The sequence below is a fragment of the Clarias gariepinus genome, chromosome 16, assembly GCF_024256425.1.
Source record: "Clarias gariepinus isolate MV-2021 ecotype Netherlands chromosome 16, CGAR_prim_01v2, whole genome shotgun sequence".
Taxonomy (NCBI): Eukaryota; Metazoa; Chordata; class Actinopteri; order Siluriformes; family Clariidae; genus Clarias; species Clarias gariepinus.
In genome coordinates, this window is record NC_071115.1 from 13,667,011 (window position 1) to 13,688,262 (window position 21,252).

The 21,252-nt window shown below is 40.9% G+C and overlaps 2 protein-coding genes across 2 annotated transcripts; one reads left to right on the top strand and one right to left on the bottom strand.

Annotated features, from left to right (window-relative positions):
* The first annotated feature begins 2,757 nt into the window (after nucleotides 1-2,757).
* On the top strand, nucleotides 2,758-5,354 carry LOC128544663 (NHP2-like protein 1). The gene is made up of 3 exons (XM_053514924.1): nucleotides 2,758-2,962; nucleotides 3,215-3,335; nucleotides 4,855-5,354. Exons 1-3 carry the CDS (start codon nucleotides 2,960-2,962, stop codon nucleotides 5,115-5,117), a joined length of 387 nt encoding a protein of 128 aa, XP_053370899.1. The 5' UTR covers nucleotides 2,758-2,959; the 3' UTR covers nucleotides 5,118-5,354.
* A 592-nt stretch (nucleotides 5,355-5,946) lies between these two features.
* On the bottom strand, nucleotides 5,947-20,270 carry si:ch211-256e16.3 (kelch-like protein 20). Its single transcript, XM_053514923.1, has 11 exons — nucleotides 20,166-20,270; nucleotides 13,977-14,263; nucleotides 13,551-13,877; nucleotides 13,234-13,377; nucleotides 10,485-10,671; nucleotides 10,220-10,366; nucleotides 9,476-9,604; nucleotides 9,203-9,379; nucleotides 8,978-9,124; nucleotides 8,560-8,725; nucleotides 5,947-7,231 (listed from the first exon to the last, which is right to left on the bottom strand). Exons 2-11 carry the CDS (start codon nucleotides 14,244-14,246, stop codon nucleotides 7,060-7,062), a joined length of 1,866 nt encoding a protein of 621 aa, XP_053370898.1. The 5' UTR covers nucleotides 14,247-14,263; nucleotides 20,166-20,270; the 3' UTR covers nucleotides 5,947-7,059.
* Between the last annotated feature and the right edge of the window lie 982 nt (nucleotides 20,271-21,252).

The following is a 21,252-nucleotide window of genomic DNA, read 5'->3' on the forward strand; positions in this document are numbered from 1 at the left end:
TCCAATCTGAAACTACATTTTTAATGCCTAAATAGCAGGCTAGTTTGTTTGTTTGATTCATTAATTTATTAATAGTGTTTGTTTGGTTATATCTCTGGAAAAATAAGACAATGTTGGAAAATATTAAAGACAAATTTCAGCGGTGTTCACCATTTTTAGTTGTTCCCCTTATTTTTCCTTTCTCGTTTGTCTGCCTCAGGAAGAAACATCTACTGTACAACTTACCTATTTAAATGGCCAACTACGTTAAAAAACGAACAAACAAACAAACAAACAAACAAACAAAAAACCCGGCTGGGAATTTCAGAAAGCAGGTTATGTGACATACCCGGATAAGTTTGAGGGTAAGTTAGTGGATAACCTCAACTTTCGGTTCCAAAAGCGGAGGTAACTTTCTGGGTATGTATGTAACCATAGCAACTCACTCTCTGCAGATACCCTGCGCGCTAGCAGGTTGTGTTCCAGGGGAAGTTTGTTTCAGAAGGTTATTCAGCACGACGCGCACTTTTAATGATGATCCCGTGGACGTGGAGGCACAAATTATACGAGGGTTTTTCGCCGGGAGAGAGTTATAAGACCGCGTATTGTAAATGTCACAAACGGCGGGTCTGCGCTTAGAAAACATTCTGTAGATAGCACTTCGGTTTTTTGCGTCAGGGCATTTTTTTGTACAACGTGGGCGATGCAGAGCATGTGGGAAAGGCAACTGTAAACACTTCTTACACACGTGTGTACAGTTCCCTGGACATAAACCTCTATGTGGTATTAAAGAGGAACTCCACAGAGTGCCAGGTTTGTCCTTTGTAGTAAAATCGATGACACATATTTAATATGTAGTCGTACTATTTATATCTACTGTATACATGTATTCATCCTGCACACACACACACACACACACACACTTAATCCTTCCATATATGACTTTCTATTTCAGGGTTTCCAAATGAAATTGGGTGCATTGATGGCACCCACATTCCTTTTAAAGCTCCTTCAGTAAATGAGGGAGACTATGTTGGAAATCTATTCATAGTAGCAATGTACAGGTAACAACTTAATTTTGTGTGCTTAATTTTTTGCCTTGTTAAAATCATTAAACTCATTACTTTTTTAATATGTGAGGCAACTCACATCATTACTAATGATGATGCAAAATGGCCAGGATCTGTGCATGATGCCAGAATTTTCCACAAGTCATCATTATGCCAGACATTTCAGCAGGGTGTTTTTATATGAGTATTGTACACTTGAATCATTAAAGGACAGTACAATGGTTACTTGCTGGGGGACAGAGGACACCCTTGTCTGCCCTGTTTAATGACACCCTACCCTGAACCTGATCCTGGACCACAGACATGCTTTAACCTGGCTCACAGCCGAACACGGGCCAAGGTGGAGATGACCATAGAGATCCTCAAGTCCCGCTCTGGGCCAGTCTAGAGAGGGGCATGCAACATCATAGTGGCTTGTGTTGTGCTTCACAACATTGCCACTATAAGAGAAGAGAAAATTACTTTTATTAAATTGTTTGCACTGGTCTGCTGCACAGTTCATTTCTTTATTTGCTGAAAAACAATGAAAGTAAAATGAAATAAAAGGTGTTTTTTAATGACATTGCTTTATATACACAACACTTTTAACATGCATTATTAAAAGTGATTAATACGCACAAGTTCTCACCTTAAGGCGACGATCCAGTAATTCAATTTCTAGTGTTGCTTTTTTAATGGATAGCCTTTTCTCTTCCATTTAAGGTCCATCTCCATGTCACTTTTTCTTATTTGTTTTTGAAGATGGACCTTATACAGCTTCTTTGCTGGCAACTAGGATTTATTATTAAAAATAATTAAATAAATAAGATTCTGTCAGAGAAAAATAAAATTCAAATATGGACAACTGCACACAAATTCTTACATTGATTAGATTGTGCATTGAGGTTAAAGGACCTTCATCCGTAAGCAAATCCCCCAGGTATGTACTGTGAAAGAACAATGACAGTTTGTTACTCTAATGTAAAAAGGGGGCATGCATCCTACCTCAGTGGATCTACCAGCATTGTCCACTTCTGTCACAGCAGATGTGGCCTCTACATCTTCATCCTTCAGTGAAAATATGCAAGTATACGTTATCTGGCAAAAATAAAATAAAAGCAACTAAAGGTACCTGACAACAAAACACAACAGTGCCAGACTGTTCTTTCTGTAGTGTCTGGTTAGCATCTATAAGAAAATACAACCCATAGAATTCTCAAGATTATCAAAGAAAAAAACAATAATGCAGGAAAAAACATGACAAAGTAATACAACTAAGATCATAGTAGCCTATACATCATATGCAGTTAAATAAAGTAGGCCTGCATTAAAGCATAAAGCATGTTCAAAAGCCTTTAAGTGACAGAGATAGTAATTTATTAAAACATATAATGAAAATAAATCATAGTGGTAAACTTGTTTATGTTAGTGTCACTGGTCGCCCTTTATTAAGGGACAGGGATTATCTATTGAAAATGTCTTTATTAATGCACCGTGCACGCGCACTAACTCTGGGTAACCAGTAGAGTGTTGATTAAACTTACCGGGGTTAATCAACCCAGAGGTTAAGATTAACCAAATGGTAAGTTAACCAAGCTTTCTGGAAAAAAACCCAGTAGTTTTGCCGAGTTTAACGAGTAAAAAAAATTATCAACTGTGCAATACCAGGGTCCTCCGCTAGTAGTCAGTGTTTACGAACCGCTCAGTGAACACATAGTGTAGACTACATAGAAGAAGTCGAGAGTTTCCGCGTGTAAACGATAGTGCTAAAGCTAAACAAATCGCGGTTAGTTAAAAGAAAAGGAAAAAAAACGTGCGGAGTAATTCTTCTTAACTTTTTTTTTTTTTTTTCAAATTAGTTTTTTGTCCTCCGTGAAGCACACGCCGAGAGGACTACTTATCCGAAGAAGCTTTATTCTCAGACAGGAATCATGGTAAGCGGAGTGTTTCCCTGCTGCGTGTGAAACTTTACCGCCCACAGGCTCTGAGGTATTTATTGTAACTAGTTAAACAGCAAAGCAGATCCTATAAAATGACATGCGTGTACCAGAGGTACGTTGACTGAACTGGAGAGAAGCACTTCGCTCCCTGTAATACATTCTGTGCAGTTCAGTAAACACCTGAGAATAGATCTGCATCACATACATTTTTAATTTATTTAAATAAATCTGTTGAATCCTTTTCAGACCGAACCAGAAGTCAACCCAAAGGCGTATCCTCTGGCTGACGCCACTTTAACTAAAACCATCCTGGATTTGGTGCAACAAGCCGCCAACTACAAACAGCTGAGAAAAGGAGCTAATGAGGGTAAGTTACTAATCTTATAAATATACAATAAATATTTTAGGTCCCCTAAAATACTTGTACTCACAATAACCGCGTTATTCTGTACACATTGGGTTTATTAGGGTATGAGGCGAGGTACACCCTGGATGGGATGTCATTCTATCACAGGGCAAACACATCCGCATACACACTACAGGCTATTTACAGTATGTCTCTGGCCTGTGGGAGGAAACCAAGAGTACCCTGAGGAGACCCACCAAGCATACACTCCATGCACATAGACCGGAGGTGGGAATCGAACCCAGATCCTGAAGGTGCGCTCCAAGGCAGTTGTCCAGGTTTCTCCAGGGTCTGCGTTCGATTCTTGCTTCGGGTCTGTGTGTATATGTTTTCCCCGTGCTTAGTAGGGTTCCACCAGTTTCCTTCCACAGTACAAAGGCTCCATTGACTCCAGGCTGAACCTGTGAGTAAGTGAAAAACTGCTTGGACAAAGACCTGCGTTTTATACAATTCTTATTTAGATGTCTGCCACTATTTATTTATTTAGCATTTAAAATTTTATTTTAAAAAAATTAAAGAAATATAGTTGCAAGCAACAACAAGCGGGCCCAAGCACCTTGACCCATCACCCTCAAGACAGTGTGCACAGTCAGCACATGCACTTAAAGATCAGATAGGCCCGGTTTGGTGGCGATCGTATAAATTCCCTAGGAGGAGTGTATCAAATTTTAAATACATTTTTCACATGATCCAAAATAACTTGCTTCCTTTTGAGTAGAGCCCATAACATGCAATATAAAGGGTATTTAGGTCAGTTTTGAATTTGTAGTGCAAGTGTGTATAAGCTATGCAGGAAAACATCCTAATGACAGCAGATTGCAACCTGTCTGCCGATTTCTATGACTTTTTGAGTATGGTAAGACCCCCAAAAAAAGCCCAGATGCTGGAGGAAATTTTTTTTTTTTTAGAATAATCCTTAGAAAAACAATAGAGCCCTTCACACACTGACATCAGCACTATCATAGTGATGAGGATGATGTCATTATGCTGCTGCCCTATGCTTGGGCCCTGATGAGTAGATTAGTGTTGGTAAATGATTGTTTGTACAGTTTCCAGAGATAGATGCTTTTTTCTGCAAGTTGGTGATGGGATATATGCTGATTTTCAAGGATCAGGTGTTCAACTCAATGAATGTCCATAGGAATGACTGCGATGGGCTCCCAGCCACTTTAAACTATTTGCACCAATCAAAGGCCTTACTTTAGTGCGGCTAAGAGCCTCACCACCGTACTGTACTCAAAGTCTTCTGTCAGTTTAACGATTTAATTCATGAGAAATTCCATCACGAGTGCAGGTTTGTCTTGAACACCCCTCAGAGAATGTTACCACAATGTTATGAAATTCTTCCCAAACAAACGCTAATGTTAGAGACTAGCGGTAACTGTGTTTTCAGGGTAATTAGTGACTGAGTTAAATTTTAATGGTAATCCATAGTACTAATTCATGTGTTCTAATTTACTTTTCCCCCTTTTTGTTTCAGCTACCAAAACTCTTAATCGTGGGATCTCTGAGTTCATAGTGATGGCTGCTGATGCAGAGCCACTGGAGATTATTCTTCATTTGCCACTGCTGTGCGAGGATAAGAACGTCCCATACGTGTTTGTGCGCTCCAAGCAGGCTTTGGGCCGAGCGTGTGGAGTGTCCCGGCCTGTAATCGCTACTTCAGTCACTATAAAGGAGGGTTCACAGCTGAAGCCTCAGATCCAGTCGGTCCAGATGGCCATTGAGAGACTGTTGGTCTGATTCATTCAGCTTGTTTTTTTGTTCATCTTTAAAAACACATGCCGGTGTTTTTCATTTAAATACTTTTGATGCCGATTTAGGCAATACAGTTTACTTTAAAATTATGTATACATTGCAAATTTTCATAAATTTGGTTTTGTTGCCTTTTTTTTTTTACTTTTGTAAAATGTGTGACTACGCATTAAGTTTTTGGGCGAAAACGATTTCACACAATTGTAATAAATGACATAACATTCATTTACACTGTTTTTGTGCAGAATAAAATTGAGGTTAATAATAAACAGAAGAATACATCAGGTTTCATAAATATCAATAGTTTAAGGTTGCAGAAACCAGTGATGGGAAAAAATGAAGCTTATTGAGGCCTTTCTCCTCAATAAACCAATTTTTTACAGGAGTTTAATGAAGTGCACATCTGGTGATCAAAGGATTAACTGTGGCTGTTAAATATCTTTAATAGACTTTAAAGTATTTTGCATTGAAACATAAATTAGGCAGCAATAATAGAATTATTTCACAGATATCATATAAGACACCTTACAGCTGGTAATTTGAATAAATTACACAACGCTACTAGAAATAAGTATGTGCCTGAAACAAATGCTGATACTTACTGTTCTTTAAACATTAATAGTGTAAAAAGATTAAAACTTTACTTACTTTCCTGTAGCATTTAAGTAACTAGACAAAAACCTATCACAAGTCCAATTAGTTACAGATGTCTTAGTTGCATTTTTTTTTTGGTGAGGAATTTCTCTGCAGAGATTGAGGATAAATTCAACTCACAAATGTTTTAGATTTGTGTTTCATGTTAAGTGACACACAAGTCTTCTGGACGGTCACTTTATTGCTACAACACCTTGTACATTAAATTTAGAATAAAAATGTAGGACTCACCCACCCAGATTACATGCATTTCTTCTTAATAATTTATGCATTAGTATTACTTGAGATTCTTTGAACATGGCACATAGAGTCTTAAAAAATTAATTTACAGTGGTGGCCAAAACATATTAAGACAACATATGCCATGCATTATAGTTCTCCCTGTGCACAAAACAGGTGATGTCACTAAGTAGTTTAAGCCTGAGGAGTAATTAGAATCATCTGGTTTAGGAAATGGATAGAAAAAATATGTGGCAGGACCTTTACTTTCTGAAGCTGGGGTGTCCACATCTGCGCAAAAGTGGCTTAAACTAGGGAGTTTTCAAGTTAATTTTGAGATTTCTGTTTGAGATGTCATCAAATTATTAAATTTCACTTGCCTGGATACTTTTGGCCACCACTATGGAACAGTGAGTGCCTGGAACGTTTTAAACAATATCAAAGTTTTTAGTGGTTTTCTCACTGCTAATCTAATGTGTCTAACTTTATAAGTACAAAATGTATTCGTGTGATACGATAATAGTCATAATTTTATATCACAGACTGAAAACGTATTGTAATTTTTTTTTGTACCATCTCATCTATATTCAAGAGTGGCTGCTGAACAACACAGAATAACCCACTTCTTTACAATGTTTAACATACAACTCTAATAAATAAGGAAATCCACCGAAATACGATACATTTATATTCCACAGTTAGATAAGTAGGGAGAAACCACATCACATCATGAGGTGATCAGAGCTCACAGGGTACCTTGTATCAATGTCTTCACACATCCAGGGGGATGACATACACAAGACTGTGCTACACAAGATATAATCGTCCATCTAAATCAGTGCATGAACTCCATGACATTGGCACATGAGTAGTTTCCAGTAACCCGTCAGTTTGTAAGCATGTCCTTTGCAAAATGAAAAAGTCAGCAGCAGCGAACACATCAAGGACAGTCTTCACTCGTGGCCTTCTCTAACGCATGTTCCACACAACCCGTGTTTGCTGGGCATGGAAGGCACACAGAGTGTGAGGATTAATCCACATCGTTACCCAGATGCCATCAGTCCACAGAAAACTCGTCTTCTACGGCGGTGCCAGGGGGTCTGGCAGCGCTGGAGTCTTTCCTCAGCTGCAGTGAGACACAGCTTAGCCAGCTACGACTTGTTAGCATCTCACCTACAATTTCCCAGCTGTCCGTCTCGTCGCAGTACCTCTCAATTGTGTCATGGTACCTGAGGAATAGAAAGCGTTTACAGTTTATAGGATTGTAGGGGATTGGGTTCTACATACAACACACAAAAGGCTGTTTTCAGTCATCCAAGGTGGCAGCAACACACAAGCACTAATCATATGTACCACATACAATGCGAAATTTTTTTTTTATATACATCATGCTGATACAGGACATTTTTGTTTTTTATTATATGTAAATATTTCAAAAGATTTAGGTTTTTACTTATGCGGTTATCCATTAAATAATTTGTAATGAAAATGTTGAATTAAATTAACAAAAAAGGCAGAATATAAGCATTTACCACGAGTCTCAGATTAGTGATTTAAATGAATAATTATTTATTGATGGCTGTTAAACATTTAACTGAATAAAACAGTTTATTAACCTGTAATAAAATGTTTTGGAAAAAGTTGCACCAGAGCTTGCATATGTATTACTGTATATACCACAAGAGGGTGCAAGTGCATTTCAAAAGTTTGAACTGGATTTTTACATTCTGGAAAAGAAACGATCATTTAGAATTGATCTTGTCCCCTTTGGGCAGTTTTACTGTACGTGAAAAATGTAGTTATTTTTCCATCACCATGGGCTGAAAAAAACGTGTCTTGGAATATTAACAAATATACCATTTTTTGTGATTAAATAGATGAACTACTCCTGTGTAACTCCTAGTATCTATATTATATGGCCATTTTTATTTTTATTTTATTGTTATTATTATTGGAAGGAGCAGATTGTGACCTGGCAACCATAGAGCACAGAGTAGGCAAGCACAGGAGAGTCTAAAGAGTTTCACAGGAGAGTTTCTGTGAGAAAAAAAGTATACACACATACATAACAGATGCACCTTTTTCTACCACATGTCTTTCTACCTTGTCTTCTGGACACTTGTCAAGTTAACTGATTAGAGTGTGACACCATATGTCTCCGATATTAAACTTTTTTCCAAATATTTTAATTTTCTAATGTATTACATATATAGGGTATTCTTGAGCTGAAACTCTTATTTATTTATAGATATACTAGGATTTTCAAAATAAGCAATTTTTTTATAAAATATCTTGTTACCATTGATATTTTATGATTAATCGATTAGCAATTGTTTAGGTTTTCAACCATCATTTAAGAAAAATCTGTAAAACTTGCAACCCTTTCTCAAACTTTGAAAACAAACTGTATTTACTTAAATATACTCCCCATCTCTCAGGGCATGTGGTATATTTTGCATTTCTATATTCTATACTATTGAATAACAGTGGCAAAAAAACATAAAGGGACCCCTAGGCATTTATTTTGGTACATTATCCTGGTGGCATCATGTCTGACCTGTCCCAGCCCTCCTCTCCTCCTAACACATAGATTTTCCCATCCACAACTGCCACTCCGGGTCGATAACGTCGCTCCTTCATTGGTGCGCACATAGTCCACTTGTTGCTCTTTGGGTCATAACATTCAACTTTATCAGTGTTCTCTGTTGAGGCATGCCATCCACCTTAAAAAACAAACAGAAAGAAGAAACAGGAAGTAAGCAATATAGTATGAGTCTTTGTAAAGTTAATGGTCCACTACATGGCCAAAGGTCAGTGGACACTTTGCCATCACACCTGAATGTGTTTGTTTAGGAAACAAAAAAGGCAGATATAACAACAAAGTGGGACTTAATCTGGAATTGGACGTGTGATCGTCAGGTGTTCATATTCTTTTGCCTATGTTGCGTATTAATAGCTTGTAAAGACCATTTTACCTATAACATAGATTTTGCCCTTCAGAGTGCAGGCTGCAGACCCCGAGCGGGCGATCTGCATCGGAGCCACTTCTGCCCACACGTGTGTTTTAGGATTGTAGACCTGCGCGAGATCGGTTCCGTCCCCATCTTCAAGAACTGCACCACCTAAGGGTGGGATCAGAGATTTGCATCGAAGCCTGAACATCTTACTTGCCTCTGACAAATCCAGCCACATGACGTTACCTGTGACGTAAAGCAGTCCGTCTAGTGCAACCACGGCAGGACTGGTGACAGCCATTTTGACCGACTCCATGAACTGCCACGTGTTAGTGTGCGGATTATAGCATTCAACCGAGTCGAGGCGAGAGCGGCCCTCCCAGCCGCCCACTGCAAACACGTATCCGTCTAGCATTACAAGACCTGCACAGAGCCAGAGCGATCAGAGCACAGTCAAAAAAGCCAGTCAATCGACTGCTGTATGCCAAATTAAATTACTGTGATGCATCTCAGGCTTACCTAATTCTGATCTAGCTACATTCATAGGAGCCATCTCTAACCATGAGTCAAAGCAGGGGTCATAGCGCCACATCTCTCTGCTGGCCGAGCCATCTGGAAATTCACCACCAGCCAGATAAAGCATGGAACCTGCACCACACACACAGCACAGAGTCAAGATAACTCATAGTACTTAAAAATCAAAGTAAAAACAGTTCTGAGTGAGATGCATGAATAACTGTTTTATACTAAATCTAAGTCATGACATGTAGAACGTATTTGACTTTATACTTAATTATTTTAAATTTAATTTTGCTCCACTCTTGATCTATAAAGTCAACGAGAACAAACGTCTCTCCCCACTTGTTTACTTTACACTTTGATCCACTTTTATCTTTGGCTAAGGAAGAGGCACTGATTGGCCTGGATTTCACACGTACTAAAGCAGCTGACCAATCATAGAGGAGACTGAAGTCTTGTAACTAATCATATTGCACCAGCCTACCGTAACCTAAAACCCTTCTTCTTTTATTACATTTATAGCAGTTTAAACACTTCACATGAGCAAAGTGGTCTAAAACCTCTTTGCTCATGTCAAAAAGTTATATTCTGATGAATTGCTTCGATCATGTAAACATAAATCTTATCAAATTAGTGTCTGTGTAAACAGTTAAACAATCTTATCACAATTAGACTGAAGAAAAACTATTTATGTTCATGTAGCTAGTGACCAGAATAAAAGTAACACAAAGACTACACACTCACCCGACACCACCAGTCCGTGCTTACTCACAGCAAACGGAAGGCAAGCCAGGCTTTTCCACTGACTGGTTATGGGGTCAAAGCTCTCCACACTCCTGAGCACGACCTTATCATCCTCCCCTCCGACTGTCACTATAACCTCAGCTGTGCCTGTGATAAAGATAAAGGTGTCAAAAAGCCACAATTTATACTATTAGAGTGAATTGCACTGGAGCAGCTCTACAGATAAGCATTAATCGGTCAGCTCGTGAGAGTGCGTTCATTGTACCCATGGCCCTGCGAGGTCGAGTCCTGCGGCTGTAGAGTTCTCCTCGGCGGTCCTGAAGCAGAAGGTAGTCCTTGGCTTCAGAGATCAATTCCTGGCACTTCTGAGACTCCTTGACTACATCCAAAGACTCAATCACGTCGTGGATGTAATAAGGGCTGATCAGAGGCAACCGAATATGTTCAAGTACCTTTCAAACATAAACTGATATTAATAATTCGACACACTCTAGATCACCAAAACTCAGCTCTGTTGCTACATACTTTCCCTAACTCCCATTTCTGATCATGCAGCAGACATCAAAAACAATTTCTCAACTTCACAAAGACCAAAGTGAGAGCATGAGAGAATTCATGTTACTGAATTGCTAGGTGTAGAGTGAAGCTTGAAAAATTTGACTATTATGAAAACACTACATTGCATTTCTTTTGTGGGTTAATTTAAAAAATATCATACATTCTAGATTGATTACATGTAAAATTAAATGTTTCAAGCCTCTCTCGTTTTAATTTTCAGTTACAGCTAACATCTCATGAAAAATCCACATTTTTTAATTACTGTTCATACAGTATAAATACCATGTACCTTTCAGTTTTTTCAGGACATGAATGGAGAAGACTGGAGACCTGACAGTTGGCATAAAATGTTAACTGGAAGTATGGTAGGAAAACGTGCATAAGCAACCGGGATGTAATGAGGATGAGGCTGGAGTTCGTACATCAAGAGCCACCATGCACAGGCATCTTCAGGAAATGTGTCCAAAGTCCTTTTTTTAGATGGAAGTAAATGTTTAATTTCATTTGGAAATAACTAATCCTAACACTAGGTCCCGGAGTGTGGAAGAAGAGTGGAGAGGTGTGAGGTTTTCACAGTCTGTGAAGCACACAAGCACACGCTGCTGAGCACACAGTCTGTGCTCAGCAGCGCCACAGGCTGATCGCCTTGCGATATTAAAATTAAAACAGTTAAAAATTAAAACAAAGTCTTGAAATATTTCGTTTTACATGTAACAAATCTAGAATATATGAGTAGCATATTTGGTATTCAATTCCAGAAGAAATGTGAAGTGAGAAAGTGAACTTTTTTACAATATTAAATGTTTTGGAAATGCACTGTATTTTTATTTCCTAGCTAGCTTCGGAATATTGTTTTACATCTACTGTTTTTTTATGTTTTTATTCTTTTGCTGTTTTCACCTGTTTGTTCGTTTATAGAAGTTTGTGAGAAGCACAAAATTGTTATTTAGTCCGTGACAAATAAAAAAAAAAAAAAAAGAGCACTGTAGTTTCTTTTGACCATGAATGCAGATGTACACACAAGTTCTAGTGCAGCTGTATCATCTGTAAACTAAGCTAACAGTCAGTTTGGTGGAGATGACCTTGTACAAACTGACATCAGCAAGCTAAACAATGCTTGTGTAATCGACCACATGTCACTGTCCTGCCAGGTGAAACTGACCTCTACAAGCTTAACATCATAAATTCCATATACACTCAAGCAGCAGGGTGACATTACACCGGTCGCATCAACCTAGCAACAAACCAAGAGCAAACTCTCTCTGACTTGTGTTGTTTTTTTAACACTTCTTACTATACTATACTATTACTACAGTATATAACACAATACCCTTTTCCGACTGGAACACAAAAATACAGTGAACCTCTTAGAATTAATTAATAACTTGTTAACATCAGGCATGGCTGACATTAGCGTATTCTTCTATGGAGCAATCTCAAAAAGTTTCAGTAGTTTTTCATCAGTCAAAACAGCTCCAGTCTACATCTCCAAACTCATTTTCTTAGCAAAACTCAAGAGGTTTTTATGTTTGTTCTCAATAATGACATGAAAGCTCTTAGGTGAAGATTAGATCACATTTTATGACAAATGAATGCAGAAAACCATGAAATTTCAAAAGGTTTACATACTTTTTCTTGCCAATGTATGAAGCTTAAAGATATCAGACAAATCATATATATACACACACACACTACCGTTCAAAAGTTTGGGGTCACTTGCAAATTTCTTTGTTTTTGTTTATTAATGTATTTTCTACATTCTACAACAATACTGGGGATTTCAAAACTATAAAATAACACATATGGAATTAGGTAATTACATAACAACAACAAAAACACAGTTGTTATTTTAAGACACACAGTCAGCCTTTCTGTAAAAGCTCTTGCAAGAACAGTATTGTCAAGTGCATTTGCAAAATCCGTCAAGCACCATAATGAAACTGGCTCTCATGAAGGCCATCCCAGAAGGGCGAGACCAAAACCTACCTCTGCCGTAAACGAGAAGTTCATTTAGAGTTATCAGCCTGAAAAATGACCAATTAACAAAGTCTTTACAGAGCATAAGTAGCAGACACATCTCACCATTAACTGTTCAAAGGAGATTAATGCATTTTTTGGACGCCTTTAGCATTTCTTTACAATGTAGAAAGAAATAAAAATCAGGAACCATCATGGTGACCCCAAACTTTTTTGAACGGTAGTGTGTGTGTATATATATATATTTATTTATTTATTTATATTTACATTTACGCATTTGGCAGACACTCTTATCCAGAGCGACTTACATTTTTATCTCATTACACATCTGAGCAGTTGAGGGTTAAGGGCCTTGCTCAAGAGCCCAACAGTGGCAACTTGGTGGTTGTGGGGTTTGAACCTAGGATCTTCTGAACCGTAGTCCAATGCCTTAACCACTGAGCTACCCCTGGCCCCTATTTATATATATTCTAGCTTACCTTTTCAAAGGTCTGTCTGCGAGAAGAGCACTTTTCCAACCAGAGTGTGGCTGCCTCAAACACAGTCTCCTCCTGTGGCACGTTGAGATGATCACTGGAGATAATCTCTGTCAGTTTATCGGCACACAGTGAAAGAAACTCCTCCTGCATGAAATATGACAAACATCAACTTCAATGTTTGCAGATTAATGTTTGAAAGTAAAATGTACTGCCTTTGTCGGGACTGCATATACATTGTGAGATGGCATGTAAAAAGAGAGAAGAGGTGTGTATTTGTTTCAAACAGGGGCAGAGCTAATTTCAGGTGCAGAAAATACCTGTTTGGACACAGTGCTAAAGTGCTGCTGGATGTACTCCATGCTGCGACGCTCCAGCTCTTTACACGAGTGAGCCTCAGCAAAGCAGTGGATGCCCACACAGTTGATCTCGTCCATCTGACGCTCCATAAACCTGCAGCAGGCCTCGCGCACCGCCATGACATCCAGCAGGTTGGCTGCAGCCAGGAGGGCCTGGACGTTGGCCTTGGAGATTACCACCTCAGCAGTGTATGCATAGCTGACAAGCATGCCGATCATCTGGGGCTCCACACCGTTGATGGCCACTCGTTCCTGCCGTGACTCCATCAGGTCAGTGGAGAACATAGCCTACGATATTTAAAAAATACAAGAGCAACAACTCAAACAAGGATTATTCTGAAATGCTCCATCAGACAGAAATATTTTATTCAACATGAAGATCTTTACCTGAAAGTAGGAGCTGAAGGAGGCAAGGACAATGCGATGACAGGGGAACTCCTGCCCCCCACAGCACAGCGTCACATCGCAAAAGGCGTTGTTAAGCCGCAAGCTGTTCAAGCCTTCCAGGACCTTGTTAGGATGCCGTGGCTCAACGAACACATAGTCTTCGCTGTCCAACGTCCCGAGCGATGGACTGGTGTCATCCAAACATGGCGATGGGGGCAACGTGGCTGGGGCAGGGGAACTTGTTAGCATGTTTGCAGCCATGATTTCCATTGTGTCGCTATTTCAGTCTGCAACATGGAAACAGAAACACTTGAGGACACGTAGAAAAGATACCTAGTGTTTTACATTTGTCATTCCTTTCCAAGGTTTTAGAAAAGGTTGTTTTTATTCAGCTACAAGAACAGTTAAATAACAATCAGCCCTAATGCAAATTTCAGTCTGGATTCAGGGCCCATATTAACCAAGTTCCATTTCTATCAAAACCTTTTTTTGTGTGCCATGTCTCTCTGTGTTACTAACAAGTCTCCCATCCGCACGCATCTCTGCCTAAACGCCATTTTCCCTTACCAGTTAGGACACCTCTGAAGCTCTCCTACATTTTGGTGGAGAATTAAGAGGGATTTCATTGATAAATAGCTCTTACTCCTACTTCTAAAAGTAGGACCAAAATGGCGTCTGAGAATTTTTGGTCATTTAGCAGCGATTTCCTACTCTGAGCCGCTTAGTAAATAATGGCCCTGACCTTTCACTGTTATGCGGATGATGTGCATCCAAGAACCAAGAATTGACTACCCCAATTCTTCATGAACGACACTTGCTTCGGGTTCGTTTTAGAACCAATTTTAAAATCATACTGTTTGTTTTTAAAGCTCTTCATGGTTTAGCGTTGGGTATTTAATTGAAACCATTTAACCACATAATCCTGCCCTATGTTGTCATAGTGTGTAAAGGGCCCAATTGTTTTCCTAAGGATTATCAAGTTCAAGTTCAAGTAGGCTTTATTTTCACTTCAACCATATACAGTTAGCACACAGTGAAACGAAACAACGTTCTTCCAGGACCAAGGTGCTACGTAAATTAACAGAGAAGCTAAACTAGCTAACTAAGAGGCCTAGTTAGCTGGCTAGCAGAGACAAGACAGATAGTCCTAACATAAATTACAACATAAATGAACAAAAACTAACTAAAACTAACTTACTAAGGAAGACTATCTACAGGTTTTACCGACAACAGACAACATTAAGTGCACGTGCAAATGTGCAAACGAGCAACAACAAAGTGACGGTGCGACAACAACGACATATCAGAACATAAAATATGGTGTTAAGGTAGTAAACACAGCAGCAGGAATTGAGAAATTAGTGCAAAAAGTAATGAATATTGTGCAAAAGAGATGAACAGTGAAGCATTTACAGATTTGTGTGTACAATAGTTTGGTAGTGTAGGTCAGTGTGTCTGCACTTGTGTTGATTAGTCAGTCCAGTCTCAATGTTTTAATGTAGTTGAGTTTAGCTGAGTGATGATATTTATGTGTGTGTGTGTGTGTGTGTGTGTGTGTGTGTATGTATCAGTTCAGTCCCTTTTTGTTGAGGAGACGAATGGGTTGTGGAAAAAACTGTTGCACAGTCTGGATGTGTGTGCCAGATTGCAGGAGTGTGAAGTGTGTGTGAGAGGGGTGTGTCCGATCAGCCACAATGCTGGTGGCTTTGCGGATGCAGCGTGTGGTGTAGATGTATTCAATAGAGGGAAGAGAAACCCCGATGATCTTCTCCACTGTCCTCACTATCCGCTGTAGGGTTTTGCATTTAGACAGTGATGCAGCCGCTCAGGATGCTCTCGATAGTTCCTCTATAGAAGGTGGTCAGGATCGGTGGTGGAAGCTGGGCCTTCCTCAGTCTTCTCAGAAAGAAAAGACGCTGTTGGGCTTTCTTGTGTAGGGAGCTGGTGTTGAGGGACCAGCTGAGCTCCTTTTTTAGGTGGACACCCAGGAATTTGGTGCTTTCGACGATTCCCACAGAGGAGCCGTTGATGCTCAGCAGGGAATGGTCGCCTCGTGTCCTCCTGAAGTCAACAACCATCTCCTTTGTCTTGTCAACATTCAGAGACAGGTTGTTGTCGTTACACCAGTCCGTTAGCCTCTGCACTTCCTCTCTGTACGCTGACTCGTCGTTCTTGCTAATGAGACCCACCACGGTTGTGTCATCAGCGAACTTAATGATGTGATTCGAACTGTGTGTTGCTACACAGTCGTGAGTCAGCAGTGTGAACAGCAGGGGACTGAGCACACAGCCTTGTGGGGCCCTAGTGCTCAGTGTGGTGGTGCTGGAGGTGCAGGTGCATCGTCCGTTGAGCAGTTAGGACGGTACGCAAATTGCAGTGGGTCCAGTGAGTGGGGCAGCAGGGTCTTGATTTGTCTCATGACGAGCCACTCAAAGCACTTCATGATGGTGGGTGTAAGTGCAACGGGACAGTAGTCACTGAGACAGGACACAGTAGACTTCTTGGGCACGGGGACGATGGTGGTGGCTTTGAAGCACAATGGAACAACGGTGCTGCTCAGAGAGATGTTTAAGATGTCTGTGAGAACATCTGCCAGCTGTTCAGCACATTCTCTGAGCACTCTGCCTAAGTTGTTGTCTGGTCCAGCAGCTTTACGTGGTTTGACTCTGCGTAGAGTTTTCCTCACATCCGCTGTAGTGAGACACAGCACCTGGTCGTTCGGAGGAGGGGTGGTCTTCCTCGCTGCCACGTCGCTCTGCCTGTCGAACCGAGCGTAGAAGTTGTTCAGCGCATCTGGGAGGGAGCCGTCACTGTCACAGGCAGGTGATGTCGTCCTGTAGTTTGTGATGGCTTGTAAGCCCTGCCACATGCGCCGTGTGTCGCCGCTGTCACTGAAGTGATTGTGGATTCTCTGGGCGTGTGCGCGCTTCGCCTCTCTGATGGCCCGAGAAAGTTTGGCCCTTGCTCTTCTAAGGGCCACCTTGTCTTCCGCTTTGAAGGCAGAGTCTCGGGTCCTCAGAAGTGCATGCACCTCCGCAGTAATCCACGGTGTCTGATTGGGACGTGAAATGATGTTCTTGAAGACAGTGACGTCATCGGTGCACTTGTTGATGTAGCTGGTCACTGATGACGTGTACTCCTCCAAGTCAGTAAAGTCACCGTAAGTTGCAGCCTCCCTAAACATGTTCCAGTCAGTGTTCTCGAAACAGTCCTGAAGAGCAGAGATGGCTCCTGCTGGCTAGGTTTTCACCTGCTTCAGAACCGGTTTTGAACGCCTGACGAGTGATCTGTATGCTGGAATTAGCATAACAGAGATGTGGTCCGAGTAGCCGAGGTGGGGGTGGGGCTCTGCCCGATATGCGCCGGGGATGTTTGTGTAAACAAGATCCAGCGTGTTTTCCCCTCTCGTTGCAAAGTCCACATACTGATGGAATCTAGGAAGCACTGACTTGAGATTTGCATGGTTGAAATCTCCAGCAATAATAAACAGTCCATCCGGGTGTGTATTTTGCAGTTCACTGATCTTTGTATACAGTTCCCATAGCGCTTCCTTAGCATTAGCGCTAGGTGGAATGTACACTCCGATAATGAAAACAGTGGTGAATTCCAGTGGTAAATAAAAAGGTCTGCATCTAACAGTCACAAACTCCACCAGCGATGAGCAATAACTAGAAACTAGCACAGATTATGTTTTTTCCCCACCATTTTTTGGCTTTTTGGGGGCTTGGAATCTGCTGCCATTAGGATGCCCAAGAGTCACACAAGATTTTGCTGCATAGCTCATACACACTTGCATGTATACACGCAAAACCCAATACACATTTAGAGCTCATTGAGCTGAAGAACTTTCGCATGTCATTGGCTCAACACAACAGGAAGTCAGTTATTTTGTGCCATTTGCAAAGTGCACCCCAAGGGAATTTGATGCAACTGACAAAGGGATTTTCGATTTCTTAAATAAGTCAGCTGTGATGATGCCTTAAACTTATGCAGAAAAGTGGTTAATAACCTTCTCTGGGACATCACATAGAGTGACATCACATAGAGTGACATCACATAGAGTGACATCACATAGAGTGACATCACATAGAGTGACATCACATAAAGTGACATCACAGAGTGATGCTTTTTTCCAGCATCTGGGGCTTTTTAAAGGTCTAAAAATAAAATCCCCCCCTTTTCTAAAATTGTGTCATAATGGTATTCGGATATCCCTTTTAAATGCATGTGCCCACTGTGCCCGCTGTCTTTTTGGTGTGCCGGGGTGGTGGTAGCACAGGGTGCTTGGGCCCACACATTGTTGCTTGCAACTATATTTCAGTTTTATCATGCTAAATATGTATTACATTTCTATTATTTACTCTATTTTATTTTTAATATTTTCTTTTTTATTAGTTTTACCTATTTTTCTTTTAACGTAGATCAAGCATACACACACTCTACCCTATCCTACACACACACTCTCTCTAACCTATCCTACACACACACTCTCTTCACCCTATCCTACACACACACTCTCTCTCTCTCTCTCTACCCTATCCTACACACACACTCTACCCTATCCTACACACACACTCTCTCTCTCTCTCTACCCTATCCTACACACACACTCTACCCTATCCTACACACACACACTCTCTCTCTCTCTCTTTCTACCCTATCCTACACACACACTCTACCCTATCCTACACACACACACTCTCTCTCTCTCTACCCTATCCTACACACACACTCTACCCTATCCTACACACACACACACTCTCTCTCTCTCTCTCTCTACCCTATCCTACACACACACTCTACCCTATCCTACACACACACACTCTCTCTCTCTCTACCCTATCCAACACACACACACTCTACCCTATCCTACACACACACACTCTACCCTATCCTACACACACACACTCTCTCTCTCTACCCTATCCTACACACACACACACACACACACACACACTCTACCCTATCCTACACACACACACACACACACACACACACACACTCTACCCTATCCTACACACACACACACTCTACCCTATCCTACACACACACACACACACACACTCTACCCTATCCTACACACACACTCTACCCTATCCTACACACACACACACTCTACCCTATCCTACACACACACACTCTCTCTCTCTCTCTACCCTATCCTACACACACACACACACACACACACACACACACTCTACCCTATCCTACACACACACACACACTCTACCCTATCCTACACACACACACACACACACACACACACACACTCTACCCTATCCAACACACACACACACACACACACACTCTACCCTATCCTACACACACACACTCTTCCCTATCCTACACACACACACTCTACCCTATCCTACACACACACTCTCTCTCTCTTTCTACCCTATCCTACACATACACACACTCTCTCTCTCTCTCTCTCTACCCTATCCTACATATATACACACACACACACACACACACTCTACCCTATCCTACACACACACACACACACACACACACACACACACACACTCTACCCTATCCTACACACACACTCTCTCTCTTTCTACCCTATCCTACACATACACACACTCTCTCTCTCTCTCTCTCTACCCTATCCTACATATATACACACACACACACACACACACACACTCTACCCTATCCTACACACACACACTCTACCCTATCCTACACACACACTCTCTCTCTTTCTACCCTATCCTACACATACACACAATCTCTCTCTCTCTCTCTCTACCCTATCCTACATATATACACACACACACACACACACACACACTCTACCCTATCCTACACACACACACTCTACCCTATCCTACACACACTCTCTCTCTACCCCCCCCCCCCACACACACACACACACTATAGGATGTAAGTACCCGTTATAATGCAGTGTACAGAGAGTAAACCTGTAATAAACAAACCCTCCTGTATCAGATTATTAGCGTGCTGATTCCTACTGTTACATCCCTTCAGTTAGGGATTAATAATGTAAACTATCTCCTAGACTTCCTCTAGAACGCTCTGTATTTAGTGTGCTTTGGTATAATCTCCTGCTCCATATAAGGGGGAGGTAACGGCAGGTGTCTAACAGCTTCTCCTGACAGTTTTACTGCATATAGGATTCGTTTTAATTCTCCACACCTAAGAGCACAAAGTTACACTTACCCGAAAAACACCATTTATTCAGAGAGACAGAATAAAATCCTTATTTGTCGAACTCGGACAGTTTCTGAGTCGTGACGCCATGTCTTCTTCGCCTGCAGCAGAAAGAAGCTCGGTGTAAACACACGTGACTCCACAGCGCCGCCTCTGGCTCGGAAAGCGAACTAACTGACCCACTGACTCCCGCTGACTCACTGGCTATACAGGGTCACGTGGGCTCATTTAAACACAGCTTAGCACAATTTTTGTTTATGCTAACTATGACATACATGGTATCTATTCTCTACATTTATCGGCCATTTTATTAGGCACGCCTATGGTATAGATAGCAGCAGTGACTCAGTGGTTGAGATGTTTAAATATCAGTGCTGCCAAGCTTTGGGCTCCTAAGCACGGCCCTTGAATCCACAAGGGTCTCAGTTGTAACTATTTGGCAGTGTAAAATGTTAATATAAATGTGGATTAACAGCTGCTGTCCGAACTGTCTTTCTGCACAATTTGTTAGACACATCTGACAAAGGGACTGCCATAAGACCAGCTCTATAAGGCAGAGCAGTTTTTGGTAGAATGCTGAACTGGCAGTAGTACATTGATCAAAAATATGAAGTTAACAAATCATAAAATAGTAGAGGATAATTAACTTATATAATGCAGTGTTGTATGGTCTGGAGACGTTGCAACTGACAAAAGGACAGGAAGCAGAGCTGGAGATGCTGTGATAGACTTTGGAAATAACAAGAATAGTCAAGATAAGTTAGAGGGGCCAGAATAAGATGGTTTGTGCATGTGCAGAGTAGGGATATGGAGTGTACTGGGAGGAGAATGTTAAAGATAGAGCTACCAGGCTGAAGGAAAAGGTAGTCCCAAGAGGAGTAGTGAGGGAGGGCATGCAGGAGGTTGGAGTGACATAGGAAGATGTAGCATACCTTTTTATGGAGGGGGTGTTTCTTTTGTCTGAAACCACAGAGGTTTCTTACAGAATAGTATTTCATTGTTTTTTTATGTGAATAAATGAATCCAATATCAAAATGTAGTTGCAAGCAACCCGGGGACACGCCACACGCACAACCTGTGTGTTATTTGAGCGTGT